The sequence below is a fragment of the Castanea sativa genome, chromosome 11 (assembly GCF_040712315.1).
Source record: "Castanea sativa cultivar Marrone di Chiusa Pesio chromosome 11, ASM4071231v1".
Taxonomy (NCBI): Eukaryota; Viridiplantae; Streptophyta; class Magnoliopsida; order Fagales; family Fagaceae; genus Castanea; species Castanea sativa.
The window spans coordinates 56,953,410-56,969,004 of record NC_134023.1 but is presented as its reverse complement, the minus strand read 5'-3'; the positions used below and the strand labels follow the sequence as shown (position 1 = coordinate 56,969,004).

Here is a 15,595-nt window from a genome sequence, read left to right as displayed (position 1 = left end):
CATCCAATGATCACATATAACGTGACAAAAAAGATAACAAAGTGGTACACTGGTACCCCACTTTCACCTCCCCGCTATTTACATATCTAAAAAAGAGAACAAAATGGTATTATTAATATTATTTTTTGAACTCTAAAGTGGTGTATTTATTGATAATATTAATACATATACTTCACTTAAAATTTAAAGGATCAATGGTATACTTTCAACAATTCTTTATACCGATTCTTCAGAAAATACAAAAACAAAGTTACTGTTTATAAAAATTTTAGAAGTCATTGACTGTCAACCAGTGAAATTACAAGACTTTTATCTAATATTTAACTTAAAATAATATTATGCAGATAAATTACTAAAAATAATTAATTTTTAAACATACACCCAAAAAACTATAATGACCTTATTTTTTTTGTTTGACAAACAAGTTTATTTAGACCTCTTTTGAGTATCTGATTATTCTTTTGAGAATGTGCAATCTCCCGTTCCACACAAATCGAATTATTAGAAAGAAATCTCTTGAAGGTAACCTCAAGATCTTGAATTACAAAACTTTTGACTAATAATTTAGTTTAAAAATAATATTATACAAATAAGTTACTAAAAATAAGTAATTTTTAAATAGATATTAAGATCACACACACTGAATTATTAGATTTCAAACCCATAATTTCACGAGATCTTAAGAACCATTCAGTCAACCTTTAACGTTATAATAACCGATATTAGTTATACATAATTTTGACGAGACCGGAATCGAGATCGTTTATTTGAGCTACATGAAAAAGCTTCATCATTTTATTTGAACCACATGAAAAAGCTTTTACCAGTTGAGTCAAAAGATCGAAATTGATCTCCACTCTCCTCAATCCAAAAAGACAAAAGGAAACAAATGTTGACAAGGACAAATGTTTCCTTGCCACATATAATGGATTTGGACAGAACGCAGTTCCCAGCCTCTCTCTCTTTCTCTCTCTCACTGCATAGATCTTTTTAAAACAGTGAGAACACAAAGGTCAAAAACCAGCAAACGCTACACAGCTCCCTCTCTCTCTTCTCTCTCTCTCTACACTCCGATGAGAAAATGAAATCATGCGAACCAGTAACTCCAACCGCCACTTTCCTGGCCTTTCTACGCCACTCTTCTTTGTCTTCTTCGTCTTCTGAGAATTGCAATTCCCAGGAATTGCTCAGAGACGTTGCCACCCGGGAACTCAATGCTTTTCTCTGGGTTTCACTCATCGCCATCACTGCTCTCCTCCTCAGAAAAGTCGCTAAGCTCTTCAAGCTCTGGGCTCAGGCTCGGAAAATCCCTGGCCCTCCTTGCTCTTCCTTTTATGGCCACTCCAACCTCATTTCCCGCGAAAATCTCACCGGTCGGTTTTCCATTTTTTTTTCCCCGGGAAACTGAATTCCGAAGTTCTTATCTTTCTGTTTCGTATCTAAAAAAAGAAAAGAAAAGAAACCCAGATTTGGAAAGTTTAAATTATGATGATTGTGTGTTTTTTTTTAATTATATAAAAATATTAATTCAAGTAGAAATTTATAGATTGAGAAAATGGGTTTCTTGTTGTTTAACTCTACGAGTCAGGTGGTTGATTTGTATGTTTTTTTTTTTTTTTTTTTTTTTTTTTTTATGGGTTTGAATGGTGAAAAAAGTTTACAGGTCAGTTTTTTATTCCACTTGTGTTCATGAAATTTCTTGGGAACCAAACAGATGGTAGGTTTTTTTGTGTATGATGTTTTTTTTTTTTTTTTTTTTTTTTTTTTTTTTTCTGATCCGTCTTTGAGTATGTGGAATTTCAATTTGTTTGTTGGGTGCATTAAGAAGCTTTTAGAAATCACTTGTTGGGTGTTTTGAATTTTCAAATATAAATAGCCATGGTAGAATTTGGAAGAGAAATTGGTTGATGATGATGATGATAATGATAAATCAATAGGATAACCTTTTTCTTAGAAGTATTGTCGGGTGTGCGAGTGAGAGATTAGAGAGAGAAAGAGAGAGCGAAAGCACGAGTGAATTAATGTTGTTCAGCCTCAAAACCTGGACTAGGATTATGGACTTGGGGCTTGATTAGGATTGAGCCTTGATATCTCTTAACATGTATGAAATAAGTAAGGTCAAGTAAGAAAAGAAGTTTTATTATCCATTGGCTAAAAAATGTTAAAAGCTGACACATTTTCTCATATATATATTTCTCAGTATTGGAACAAAGATAAGGTATTCAACATGGAAAAGAAAATATATTGATCAATTTTGATATCACCAGAGTAGCCGGTCTAATTAGTTGCTGTTTTTTTGTACCAAACCCACTATCATCATCATCTTCATGACTATCGAAACAATAAAGCAATGTTCTTAAAATATCATAACAAACTTTTGCTCTTTGGATGAACTTTGGGTTGCTTTCTTTGTTTAATATTGTAATCTTTGTCATTTGATAATAAAACTACCTGTAGATCATTTGAGTTAATGATGAAATCCATTTTTTTTGATCTCATGATAACATGTTTCTTGTATAGGAGGATTTTGGAATTAGTTTATACTTTTTTTTTGGTGTGTGTTCCTCCATGAATGTTTTAATGTTACTTGTCCGTTGGCTATCAGATGTTTTATCGGTTTCACACAAGAAGTATGGATCAGTTGTCAAGCTGTGGTTGGGTCCTACCCAACTTTTGGTGTCAGTAAAGGATCCAGCACTTATCAAAGAGATGCTTATAAAGGCTGGGGATAAATTGCCTTTGACAGGGAGGGCATTCCATTTGGCATTTGGACCATCGAGCCTCTTTGTTTCATCTTTTGACAAGGTATGAACTTGGGTTTTCTTTTTTCTTTTCTTCTTTCCCACATGTACTTTGTTGTGCCTACTTTTGAAGTTGTAGAGGTATGTTCTGTTGAGATAAACTGGGGAAGACAATCTGTGTGAGATATTGGAAGTTAGTACTATTAATAAGTTTTGAATGTTGTTTTCTACTTGGGAGTTCTCTGCAATGTTCATGAAATTTTGATGAATTAGTTAAGTATAAGGGAAAATTAAGCTGGAATAGTTTCTAGCTTATTTTATTTACTTATCTTCTGCTGTGGTGTTATAGCATATTATGCTGCTTGACAAAGAAGCTGGTTGAAATTCAGGAGTTCAGAAATGAATTTGGACTCTCGTGCCAATGAGAGTGCTTAGTGCCTTATCATAACATATTGATAATGCACTCCTGCATATAAATTTTGTCTTTTATTTTGTTGCTGAGTTGTAGCATATTATTTCAATTATAAAGTAAGAATTCTGCAATGGGAGAAAAATGATGAGAATTGCCTTGCAACAACCATGTATATTCGTTATACAAGCTTCTCACTGATTCCTTAGAATTTTGGTTGCATATTGGTTGTTGTAGCCTTAAATGAGGTGCAAAAGGGAGTGTAGGTTCTATGTTTCGGTAACTCTCTTAAATGAGAATATAATGAAGTTTCTGAATACCATGTTTTGGCTTTATTCCCACCCCTCTTTTCCCCTGGCCCACGTTTATACTTTCTTGTTAGTGGTTGCTTTATTTTGAAAATATACTTTTGCACTTTGATATCTTTTCTTTTCACTATCTGTATTCTTTTGTACATTTTATCTAATATTTGGAAGAAGATGAACTGATTCTCTGTCGACACCACCCATTAATATATTTAATACTTTGTCATTACTAACTTTAGTTGCTTTATACCGGATCCCCAGTAGTCTCCTATCACATTAAAAGTGATTCTGTGGTCTCAAAAGTTTGTAACAAGAAGTTTTGAGTCAAATGTTAATTGAAGCTTGCAATGTCCGATGCATCCTTTCATACATTTGATTTAAGTCATTAGGACACAAATGATGATTAGCTCATGATTTTATGGCTAGGTTTGTTATATGTTTGGGAGATTTAAATATGTGTCCATCACATTATTGCTTTTGAGTTGCCAAAACTGTGTATATACTATATCAAGATGGCTTCTCAGTTATAATATGAAGAAATTGCCACATTTTTAGAACTCCAAAGCTGGTTGGATCTTTTGAAGCATCTAAAATGAGATCAGTACGGAAAGATGTAGCTCATCTCTACTTTCAATTTTTTATTATTTCTTAGTTTAATTATGTGATTGCACATATTTTTCTTTGAACAAAAGAATTCAAATGATTATTTGTACCATCATATGCAGGTACAAAGGAGAAGGGAATCATTGGCGACGGAATTAAATGGGAGATTGATTGAGAGAGCATCTGTAATTCCAACAAAGGTTGTGGACTGTATCATGGGCAGAATACACAAACTCATGGATAAAGGCAGTATTGATTGTAAAATGGTTTCTCAACATATGGCTTTTACCTTACTGGGAGCTACACTCTTTGGAGATGCATTCTTGGTTTGGTCTAAGGCAACCGTTTATGAGGAGCTCCTCATGATGATTGCTAAAGATGCTTGCTTTTGGGCCTCATATGCTGTTACTCCAGTCTGGAAACTGGGATTTTGGAGGTATCAGCGTTTGTGCACAAAGTTGAAAGGCTTAACTCAAGACATTGTCCAACAGTGCCAAAGGAATTACAAGGTCTTTTGTCATGGGGATGGAAACCTTCATAATGAAACTGCAAACATAGGAATGGAATCTGTATCTGCCACACCATCTTGTTCTTGTGTTGAGAGGCCAGATAACTTTTTTTCATATGAGCTCAATGGTCATCTTAATGCAAGAGAAGAACCATGTGGAAACATCATGGGGGTGATGTTCCATGGATGCTTAACTACAGCAGGTCTGATTGGTAATTTATTGGAGAGGCTTGTTACACATCCGGAAATACAGGATAAGGTAGATTTTTTCTTCATACCTTTCTATTTTAAGTTCATGATGCTCTTTTTCTTTCTGATGTGTATCTGCTGCATAATTCCTGCTTTTGCCTTTAAAAGTGATTGGCTTTAACTTTTAAATTAAGGTTGTAGTTCTCAATAGCCTCTTCAGGCTAAAATGGCTTTTATAATAGGTTTGAACTTGCGAGCTCACCATCTTTACTATATGTATTAGTATTTTCTCCATGGATGAAATTCAAGTATGTTGTCATATAATCATTTATGTTGTCCATATCCACATAGAACTAAAATTACCAAAATTATATTGATCCATGTGGTGCTTTTAATTCCTGGTACAGTACTGAAGTCAGTATTCAGTATGCAGTATGGGGATTCAAGATGACAGGGGTTTGGCTGGAGAACGGTGGCAGTTTGGGATTGAATCTGGTGCTAGCCAACAGTTTAGCCTGGGCAGAGATGCACATGCACTCGACTGCACCGGGGAGTTTGGGGAGTTGGGGGGGGGGGGATGTTTAAGATACAAATATCATGTCATAATACATATATTTTGGTTCTATTTAGAGGGTCTACAACAACAAAGTGCTAGTCCCAAATTTTTTGAGGTTGGCTATGGATCCTTAATAGATTAGTCAAGGTCAACCACATAGGAAAAAATAATTTTGATCAATTATCTATGAAATAGATGTTGAAAACTGACAGCATCTCCTCCCTTTTTAACAAATTGTTGTGCTAAGGATGAAAATTGGGAAGATAAAGATAGCAGTTGTATTGACTAATGTTTTCAAAACTGGTCCTTACATGAGCCCTCCTAGACCTTGCAAAAGTGGGAGGTTTTTGCACTGGGTACATCCTTTTTTACGTAAGAAATTGATGACTTCCATTGATCAGGGATAGAATTAAAAGTGTGATTTAATTGGCATTCTAATTCTGCTTTCCTTGCTTTTAAAAAGACAAATTTTCAGTTGCCAATGTTTTTTGGTGGCAAATTAAGGCAGAGATCAACAGTCTGATTTTTGCATATTTTTCTGCAGATTTACTCAGCGATTATTACTGCTAGGAAAGGGTTAATAAAACAAGACCAACAATGTGTTGATAAGATGCCTTTATTGTTAGCAACTGTTTATGAATCTGCCCGTCTTCTGCGATCTGGGCCTTTGTTACAGAGATGTTCCTTGAAAAATGGTAAGACTTTGCTTTACTTCATATAGAAAATACTCTCTCTTTTGCTTGTTCGCACCTCTTCTCTCTTGCAATGCACAGAGTTTATCTTAGATCCAAATTCCAAATGTTTATATCCTATTATAGCAGATGAAGAATTCAGTGGAATTTGTGTATACATAATAATTATAAATATCTAGATAAGGAATGGCAATGCAGTGAACATTCTGTTTTTAAACTTGATTGTTATAAAACCTTTGCTCAGTGAACTATTTTTTATAAATTCTGGGAATTTATCTTCAGTGCCATAAATTTGTGCATGTTAGTGCATATGTTATGTTTGGACAAGAGGAGGATATTTATTTTTAAAGTGGTTATGTGTGTAAATACTTTAGTGTGTACGCTATTTGTATTTGCAGTTTTTTGAAATGGTGGCTTCACTTGGACCAATGCAAATACTCAAGCAAGTTATATTAATGATAGGTAATAGTAATGAGGGAAAATTGTTTTTTCTGTAATTTTGTTTGTGTTCTCTTTTCTGGAAGGCATGATATGAAATAGTTCATAAAAGTCAGCTAAGTATATAGCAGATGGTTTCACCTGGCATGATGCACAAAAAAAAAAGAAAAGAACTTTGCTGTTTCTACTTTTGGCAACAATTGACTTTCAGTTTGTAGTGTTTCCAAAAAATTTAGCTTTAGTTGGTGGTTCACATAGCCTTGCATAAAGCGCGTTATAATACACAATACACACCATGGTAAGATAAAATTGCAAATGTTAATAGGATATGCACATAACATATACTTTGATGTTGATCAATACATCTTTACATTTTTAAAAAAGATATTGTTTTTTGGGTTGGGTGGGCACATGATGGATATTTAACCATGTTCATAGTCAGCAATGCAATATACGAGGATATTATACACTTCACAACAGACCTTGTCAAGATTTTGAATCTGAACTACTTATAAAAAAAAAATAATAATAATAATAATAATTCTGTCCTATATTTTGAAAGCGCAGACGTAGAGCTTATTAGATACAACACCCTGTGAATACTGTAGCTTTGTACAGTAACTGATTTGATTGTTGAGTGTTGTTTATTTTTTAATTATTTTTCGCAACTACTAAGTCTTTCTTTTTTTTCTCCTCATATTTATCTAGACTTCAATCTCAAAACTGGGGTAACCATACCAGCTGGAGCAGTACTGGTTGTGCCTGTGCAGTTGGTACAGATGGATGATTCTAGTTGGGGCAAAGATGCTAGTGAATTCAATCCATATCGTTTTTTGTCACCGTCTGGAAATGGATCTGATTTGGTGCTTAATACATCACCTACAGGTTTCACTCCTGCCTAAGTCCAACGTTAATTTATCCATACTTGCAATAAATTTTAGGTTAAAATATTCTTTTCAACTTTGAAATATAGTCCAGGTATTATTTTTGTCCTTAAAATATAAATTGTTCTGTTTTCATCCCTGAAAATTAAAAATGTTCTACATTCATTCTTCTGTTTGCTTCATTAAATATTTTGCTGACGTGTTTAATGGAAGAGACGAAAGAACCTGGACGATATATCGGGGACAAAAATAGAACACAAATTATATTCTTTTCATCCCTGAAACATATATAAATAAAGTATGCATTCCTTTAGAGACACTGGTAAAACTTAACCAAAGTGGACGAAGTAGTGGACATTATAAATTTTTAGGGATTAAAATAGAACGTGGACTATATTTCAGGGACATTAGACATGCTTGAGCATTGTAATTTGGAAGATTGATTGTACTGCTTCTTGAGTACACCTCCGGAGTACTTGGATGATTCTTTTTTGGTTCAATATAATTATCGCTCAATATCAAAATAAACAAGATGAAGAATATTTTTGCTTAAATCTTATTTTCCAACTGAAATCCATTTCAGAATTTTATGAATATTGGCATTCAAGACCCATAATGCCTAGTTCCATGTCTTGTGGCAGTTATAGTTGGGACATGTTTACCTTAATCCCTCTCCTTGTTCAGTTTTGAGTAACTTCTTGTCGTTCACACAGGAACTTATTAATGAATATGGTTTACATTAAATTTTATAGATATATTACTTCAGCATCATTTAAAGTTAAATCTAGCTTGCATTAAATCACTCTCTTCTGGTCTCTACTTGGTTGTGAGTTGAAGAATGTGTGACAGTTTTGACTTGATTTTTTAGCATAACATCAAATCATCAAGGTTAACACAGTCCAACTATAACAAATATTTGGTAATAATTGTTAGCAGGGGTTTCTGAAGAACTTGTAAGTCCATGCGAAAGCAAATTCGTCTTGAATGATCCCAATGACAATGTGGCATTTCTTCCCTTTGGTTCTGGTACACGTGCTTGTGTTGGTCAGAAGTTTGTAATTCAAGGAGTTATGACATTATTTGCGTCGTTGCTTGAACAATATGAGGTTTGTGCTATAATTTGTTACATTTTCTTCTCATAATTTTCTATATCAAGCATATTTTCAATGGTTCATTAGGATAAACGACCACCTGTATGAAAAGTTTAAGCATTTAGGAAATAGTGAACTTAACCCACTCTCCTCATGTGTAAAGCCATACTTCCCCTTAATAAGTGGAACCCAATATGTGGATTTTTAAGTTTTGAGTGGGAGGTAGAGTGGAGACATGCTTCAAACTCAAGATCATCTGCCTTGATACCATTTATCTCAAAAGTTTAAGTCAGGAATGGTGAATTTAATCATTTAACCATTATTCTGAATTAGTAAAACTTGCTGTTCTAATAAGTCCTTAACTTTCAAATATTATTCATACAGCTAGAGATGGAGGATTTAATGATTAAATTTGTTAACTCCCAACAAAATCTAATTTAAAGGCATTATGTGGGTGACATTATAATTGGAAGGTTTTAACTTCACATTTGAGCCAGAGTAGCCAAGACCAGAGTAGAATTAATCGATTGAAGATCCTTATTTGCTGATGCTAGATCACAGGGTTAGGGCTGTGATGCTTATGATGGTTGCCCCTCTAAAGATCTTCTTGACAAAGATTAAAAATTAAAAATTTAAATGCAAGAACTATACCAAAATATTTACAGTAGAAACAATGTTGAGTGATCAACATCAAAAGCCTAGTCTGTTAAGTCAAATGTAAGGGCCTATGAAAAGATCATTAATTTTACTGGAAGAAATAGCGAAACTAATGAAATCCGATATCCAATACCCTAGTGCTTGTCAGCCTTTACTCTTCTAGCATGATTAAGAATAAGCTGTCACCCTTTCTAATTCAAGGTTTCTCATGGCTAGAAATAGATAAACAAATAGAATGTATGCTGGGATTGTTAATGAGAAAGTTGCCCACTGATAATAATTGTGATTAAACCACTGATTGGGAGTTGAATTAAAAATTCTGAAACTACAGGTGACCAGATAGTGTACAATAGCATAATGGCTGAGATCTCTCAATAGAGAGGCTTATTGGTGCCTTTCTGCTTTTCTATGGGCTAAAAGATAGAGAACCTAGCATTACGCTAAATTACTTCAGTTCAGCATCTCTCCTGAGGTTCTTGAGCTTCACACTTAAGAGCAACAGCAGGAATTTAGAATACCTACAAGGCTTAAAAAGTGCAGTTTCTTCCTTATTTTTAGATCCTTCTAATCCATAAAAAACTGTAAGGTGCTTGTAGAAACTCTCAAATTGCTGCTGCCTCAGAAATTCAAGTTTTTCAGTAATTTTGATTTGTCGATGTTTGCTCCTTTGAAAGTCTGAAATTATGAACAAGTTTCTAAACTTATTAGACAGTAAATCTGATGTTAGTTTCTGAACTTTTGATATTGGATTTGTTTCTTTTAAGTTGAAAATTTCTATTTATCCCTTGCTCTGTTTCTTTCCTATTTGGCCAAGAAATTGGTGTTGCCAACATATGGACATTCTGCACTACCTTCTATGAATTCTGATTGTTCTTTGTTTGAATCAAACATACAGATAAGGCTTCAGTCAGGATCTCAGTGTGATTTAAAACCATCAATGAACCACGGTGTTTTTCAGCCTCTTCTTAGTCCAAAGATATCTTTTGTAAGAAGGAACAGCTGAAAGTAAAGAAACCAAAAGCTTGCTATGTGGATCTGAGTGTTTCTGCATCATCACTTGTCTCTTTTAATTGCAAGTCATCGATGGCAAGACATCTGGCTCTTTTTTTCATTTTCATTTTTATGACTCTTTTTTACCCTTTTCTTTTCCAAAGTTGATGGGGAAGCATTTTTATAATTTGAAATTTGATTTTTGCTCGTTAGCTGTGAAACGGGAGGATGCTACATGAGTAAAACCAATCTTTGCTCATGTTTTTTTCCACCCTGTTTTTAAATAGCTCCAGTGCTGACTTACTGCCATGACAGTTTTTAAATTGTTTTTGAAGCACTCTGGGCCTATTATTGCAGCAGAGCCTTGTGCTTTTCTTCCCCACCTTTGGATATAGAACATAGAACTGGTTTCTCTTTGTTGTAAGCAGACGCTTTTTTTCTCCAGAAGGGAGTTTATTTTGTATTGTATCACAGACAATAATATGTATGGGGATGAATTGATTTACCAAATAAAATTTGTATAGCATCTACAATGTAAAACTAAGTTATGGACACAGCATTCCTTAAAAGCTGACATCCTGCCTTCTTTTCCAGTAGTTATTCTCCATTAAAGTGACAAAATTTCAATATGTTCTACAATGTGAGTAAAAAATTATGGAGGCAATATTCCTTAGAAGTAAAACAGAATGCTGTCAGCAAGCCAATCTATCATCGGTTGGTTTGGCTTCTCTAGTCTGAGCACTATCTTGACTGTAATTTGCTTGGACAATGTGTTCTTTTCATAATATGACGTGTGCATAATAAAACTAGTTAAGTAATAGTAATTATAAGCCATATCTCTTCAAACCATTAGTCACAAATGTTAGACATCTCTGATTAAGATTTCTATTAATGATCTCATCATCTCTGGTGTTGTATGCAAGTAATGGCAATTACTTCTTAATTCACTAGAGAAAACCCCGATTACCTTCTAGTTGTCCTTGGCATATTCTTGCAGAGGGAAACGAACAAAGCAATAACGAACCAAGTCGAACATGTAGCTTCTTCGACTTACTAGATACTAAAGTTTACAATTTTAAGCTGCCTGAGGTTGCTGGAAGAGGATGCTTTGGAACATTATTGGATAGATGGTTACTTGCTATAGGAATCGACTTACAGATCAACCTCTCGCATCCCTTGTCTAAACACCGACTAAGTTTTCAACCTCACACTACTCTTCAAGTGGTTGTTGTCAAAGGGTCCTTGGAACTCAACAACTGATGAATGCAATTTTGATATGTCCAAATCTTCTGTATCATATATTGTGGTCCACTCCATGCTCCACTACTTAAGATTAATTATAGTTTGTGTTTTACATGTTTGCTATAGCTTTTGAAATTTTAGACTGGTCTTACTTTAGAATTGTAAGTCTCTTTTTATCATGTTAGTTCAAATGAGAGTTTTATTATTATTGGCGAATGTATACAGGAAACAATTGGGATTGCTAGATTTTGTGTTTTATATGTTTGTAGAATTTCTACAGGAAACAATGTGTTGGGTCAATTAAGAATTTATGTTTTACGCGTTTGATGCTAGATTGGTGAAAGAATACATTAAACTTTTGTAGTACAGGTCAATAAGTGTGGCTATGCTGCTGAAATGCACAAGCTATGAGATGGAAGGTGACATTTTAGATTGTATGGTTGTTGTTCATTTTGACTTACTGTCTTATCAAAGGCTAAAAGCATTCTCTTTGGACTTTGATCCTAGCCGTGTTTTAGTTTAGTATATTGCCTCAAGAAACTGAGGTGCTTCATGGGATAACTTTTGTTACAAACTTTAATCTTTTTATTTTTGGTAATCAAATCTTATTTTCTTTCACAATTTATTGCAGATGTGTTAAGCCAATTCTGGTTGTGTACTACCAGACTTATGGCACTCCAATTTACAATGCAAGATGGTAAGCTGAATTTACCCCCAAAAAAAAAAAAAATCCCTTTGGAGCCAACCTATACCAGCCTATCTTGTTTGTTATCTGAATCAAGGGAAGCAACTTAATGACTAAAGCAACATGTGTATCAAACAATCTGTTAAATTTTCATTCCACCCATTTCATTGCGCATCAAATTGAGATATAGGGCATGCTGGTGTGGGCATTATGAAATGCAAGGAACATGTTTTACTTTTGAGGGGAAATAGCTTCACCCAAACTAGGTAATGGATATGGCCAACCTACTGCTACAAGATTACAAGGAGACTGCTGTAAATACACCAAATAGCAGCACAAAGGAAAAAAGACACCCAACATGGGTTCAAGGGATAGTTCTTTGATTTTATTTGTTAGGGCATTTTAGTTTAGAGTAATGCTACAGGCACAAACTATTTTACAACATTTTTACAAACTGTTAATGTGGCCAACTTGTTATTGGTTTTCATTTACACTCACTATTAATAACACTTTTTACCAATACTCGTTCACCACATCAACAGTTTGTAAAATTTTTTGTAAAAAAATTTATATCTCTAGCATTATTCTTCTAGTTTAATATACCAGACCAAATTGTTTAGTGGTTTTATTGTACTTGTTTTTTACATTCAATAATAATAATTCTATCTTCTATTGCAGTGTGGAGAGACAAAATGTTTAACTAATTAATAGTCTATCTTCTATACTTTTAGAGTATCCACACTAGCTCAGCTATAGTCTTCTAAATGTTTAATTATGCACGAAATTGTTCAATGGTTTTAATGCCTTCTGAAAAGTGATCTTTCAAGTCAGAGATGGTGCTAGTAGTGCTTTAATTCTTGGTCAACTTACAACTTCTTGACTTGACACAATATATTCTCTTGAATTACATATCAAGAGTCTTCCAAGGATACCTGGTATACATTATTATCAAAATTTGATTCAAGATAGAAGAAAACAAGAAAAAAATTTGATCCAAAAAATGAACAAAATTTTATTAATGTCCACCTTGATCACAAGGTCATAATAAGTTAATAACATGATAGATGACAGTAGTCAACTTTTCCATTGACATAATACATAATTCTCACACGTAATGGTGGAAAAAAGAGTCTTGCATGCTTCAAGATCAAATGCTTAAACAATCTTAAGTGTTGTGACCCTGCACAACTGCAAACAAGAAATCACGTGTACTTATTTAGTTCCACACTTGGTGCGTCTCTTTCTTCTTGATTGTACATTCTATCTAACGCTTGCAATGTGAGAGAACCACATGAGCCATCACTACATAAATGTAAATAATTACTACCAAGAAGAAATTACTGTGAAACATAAAGTATTTTGTTATCATTTTTGTAAATATTTTCTCTACTCATTAGAATAACTAGTGGATGTCCCGCGCGATGCGCGTGTTCGTTATTAGTTATTTTATAATATTCATGTGTATTATAATGTTTGGAAAATTAATTTCAATTATGTATTATACATCACTAAAATAATGAATGAAAAAAAATTGTAACACAATATATCTATAAGTAACAATAATTAATTAGACTCTAAAAATGTCACTACATGCCCTTTTTTGTTTGATCACGTGTACATGCATATAATTCTTACATTTGACTGTTTCCAATATAAATTTTTTTATTATTTCATTTTCTTTTTTAAGAAGTATTTATTTATTTTTTTAAAGAAAACATATGAACTTTTGAATTCTAAACATCTAAGATTTAAGGTTTCTAATTCTTAAAACTAAATATACATGTGAAGAGATTAAAAAAAAAACAATAATTGAACAGGGAAATGTAAACTTATACCATTTCGTATCTTAAGTTTAATTATACTTACATCTGAGTCCCTTAATCACTTACAAATATTAAACACTTTCCAAAAATATAAATAAAAACAAAAAAACACATACCTTTTAGAAACCCCATATGTTGTAAAAGCATTGTATCAAGTTTTGATAATGTGTTAAGGAGTTTAGAGCATATGCACCTGAAACCAAAAGCAATTTCATACTCTTTTGACACTAATTTCTCACTCTTTGTCTCTCTATCTCTCCAGTCCTATTTTTCTTTTGGCCTTTTAATATTTTGTGAAACTGGAATATATAAAAGAACATGAAAACTAACATTGAATGGAGAAAACCTTTCATTTGTTAAATTAATGAAATTAAAAGTGGAAGAGTTCAAGAAGTTGAAAAAGGGAGTAGAACCAAATCATTAATTTTCTACATTTATGGCTTAAACTAATCATTGCTAAGAAGATAAGAGGTGAAAAGCTAAATGAGAAAGTACTCATACAAAGCGCCACGTGGCAGAACCTCATGCACTTCTGCATGAGGTCTCTGCTTTTATATATATATTGATTTGTTTAGTTTCTCATGGCAAAATTCCAATGCTATTACTACCAACCAAGAGCACATAAATCTTCAAAGTCTGTTCCTATCTGAATGCATAAAGGACCAAAGACTCACCCATTAGATATTTGCTAAAACAATGCAAATGAATTTGTGTTAGTTCACAAATAAAGCAGTAGCAAAGGTCTTTCTATTTTGAGAGGAAACCTAGCACTTGGGGTCAAAAGTTCACAATAGCTCTGGCTGGGGATGCACAAGAGGATCTCCATATACCTCTGAAGTTAACGCAAGCAAAAACTGATGATATTTTCTTGCTTAAATTCATAGCTCTATTCAACACAGAGACCAATCAGAGCATAAACTTCAAAATTTTAAAAAATTACTTAGTATAAGCCATAATAAAATAGCTTAGTATCAGTTTAAAGTTTCTAATAGATATTTTTACAAAACATCTCCTATGCATTTTCAAAATCAACATTTAAACAAAATAAAACAATGAACTACTGCCAAACCCAAATCATAATAGTACAATTTCTCACCCCTGTACATGACACTGCTTAGATTGATTTTCAATGAAGATTCTTAAATTCCAATTTGTAAATGATTTGTTTCCTGCGTGCTTGTTCTAGGAATGGGTAATGGGAGAAGCTTAGAAAACCAAAGCACTTTCGGACATTATCTTTTGGAGGAGAGATGAGCGTTATCTTAACTAACGTTCTAAAGAAAAATATATAGAAGAAGCCAAGTATCATGTTTTTATTAGTGGAGCATGGAATGGAGTGCAATATATAGGATAGAAGATTTGAACTCAGGATATAGAGCTTGGAGGGATATAAAAATCGTGTCAATACTTCTTTGATTACATTCTTTAGGGGTAATTTTTATGGTGTAGTTTTTGTTTGTCTAATTGATGATAACAAAAAGCAAAGGGCTGAAGCTATTGCACCTCCTCCAAGTAAAATCAATTTGAATATCAAAACGTATATTGTTGAATCATCTGAAGATGTTTTGTTGGTTTAATGATTTTGGGGAGATCATGATCATCTTTATTCTAGGTTATATTTTATCTATGCAAAGGACTAAAGCTATGAAGAAAATGAATCCAATGACGAAGACACTCTATACTCTGAAATGAATTTAATAAAAAAAGGGGGTTAATGATAATGATAACCCCTATTTTAGCAATTTAATTTTAGATTAGTTTCACATATATTTAATGAATCCA

The 15,595-nt window shown here is 33.3% G+C and overlaps 1 protein-coding gene across 2 annotated transcripts; it reads left to right on the top strand.

Moving 5' to 3' along the window:
* The first annotated feature begins 968 nt into the window (after positions 1–968).
* Positions 969–10,635, top strand: LOC142617102 (cytochrome P450 71A14-like). Of its 2 annotated transcripts, none has more exons than XM_075789797.1 (7): positions 969–1,373; positions 2,606–2,805; positions 4,181–4,825; positions 5,856–6,006; positions 7,150–7,326; positions 8,259–8,431; positions 9,969–10,635. In XM_075789797.1, the coding sequence occupies exons 1-7, from the start codon at positions 1,082–1,084 to the stop codon at positions 10,074–10,076; spliced, it is 1,746 nt and encodes a 581-aa protein (XP_075645912.1). In that variant the 5' UTR covers positions 969–1,081; the 3' UTR covers positions 10,077–10,635. The 2 variants fall into 2 exon arrangements, with proteins under 2 accessions (XP_075645912.1, XP_075645913.1); XM_075789798.1 differs by having other exon boundaries at positions 970–1,373; positions 8,262–8,431.
* The last annotated feature ends 4,960 nt before the right edge of the window (positions 10,636–15,595 follow it).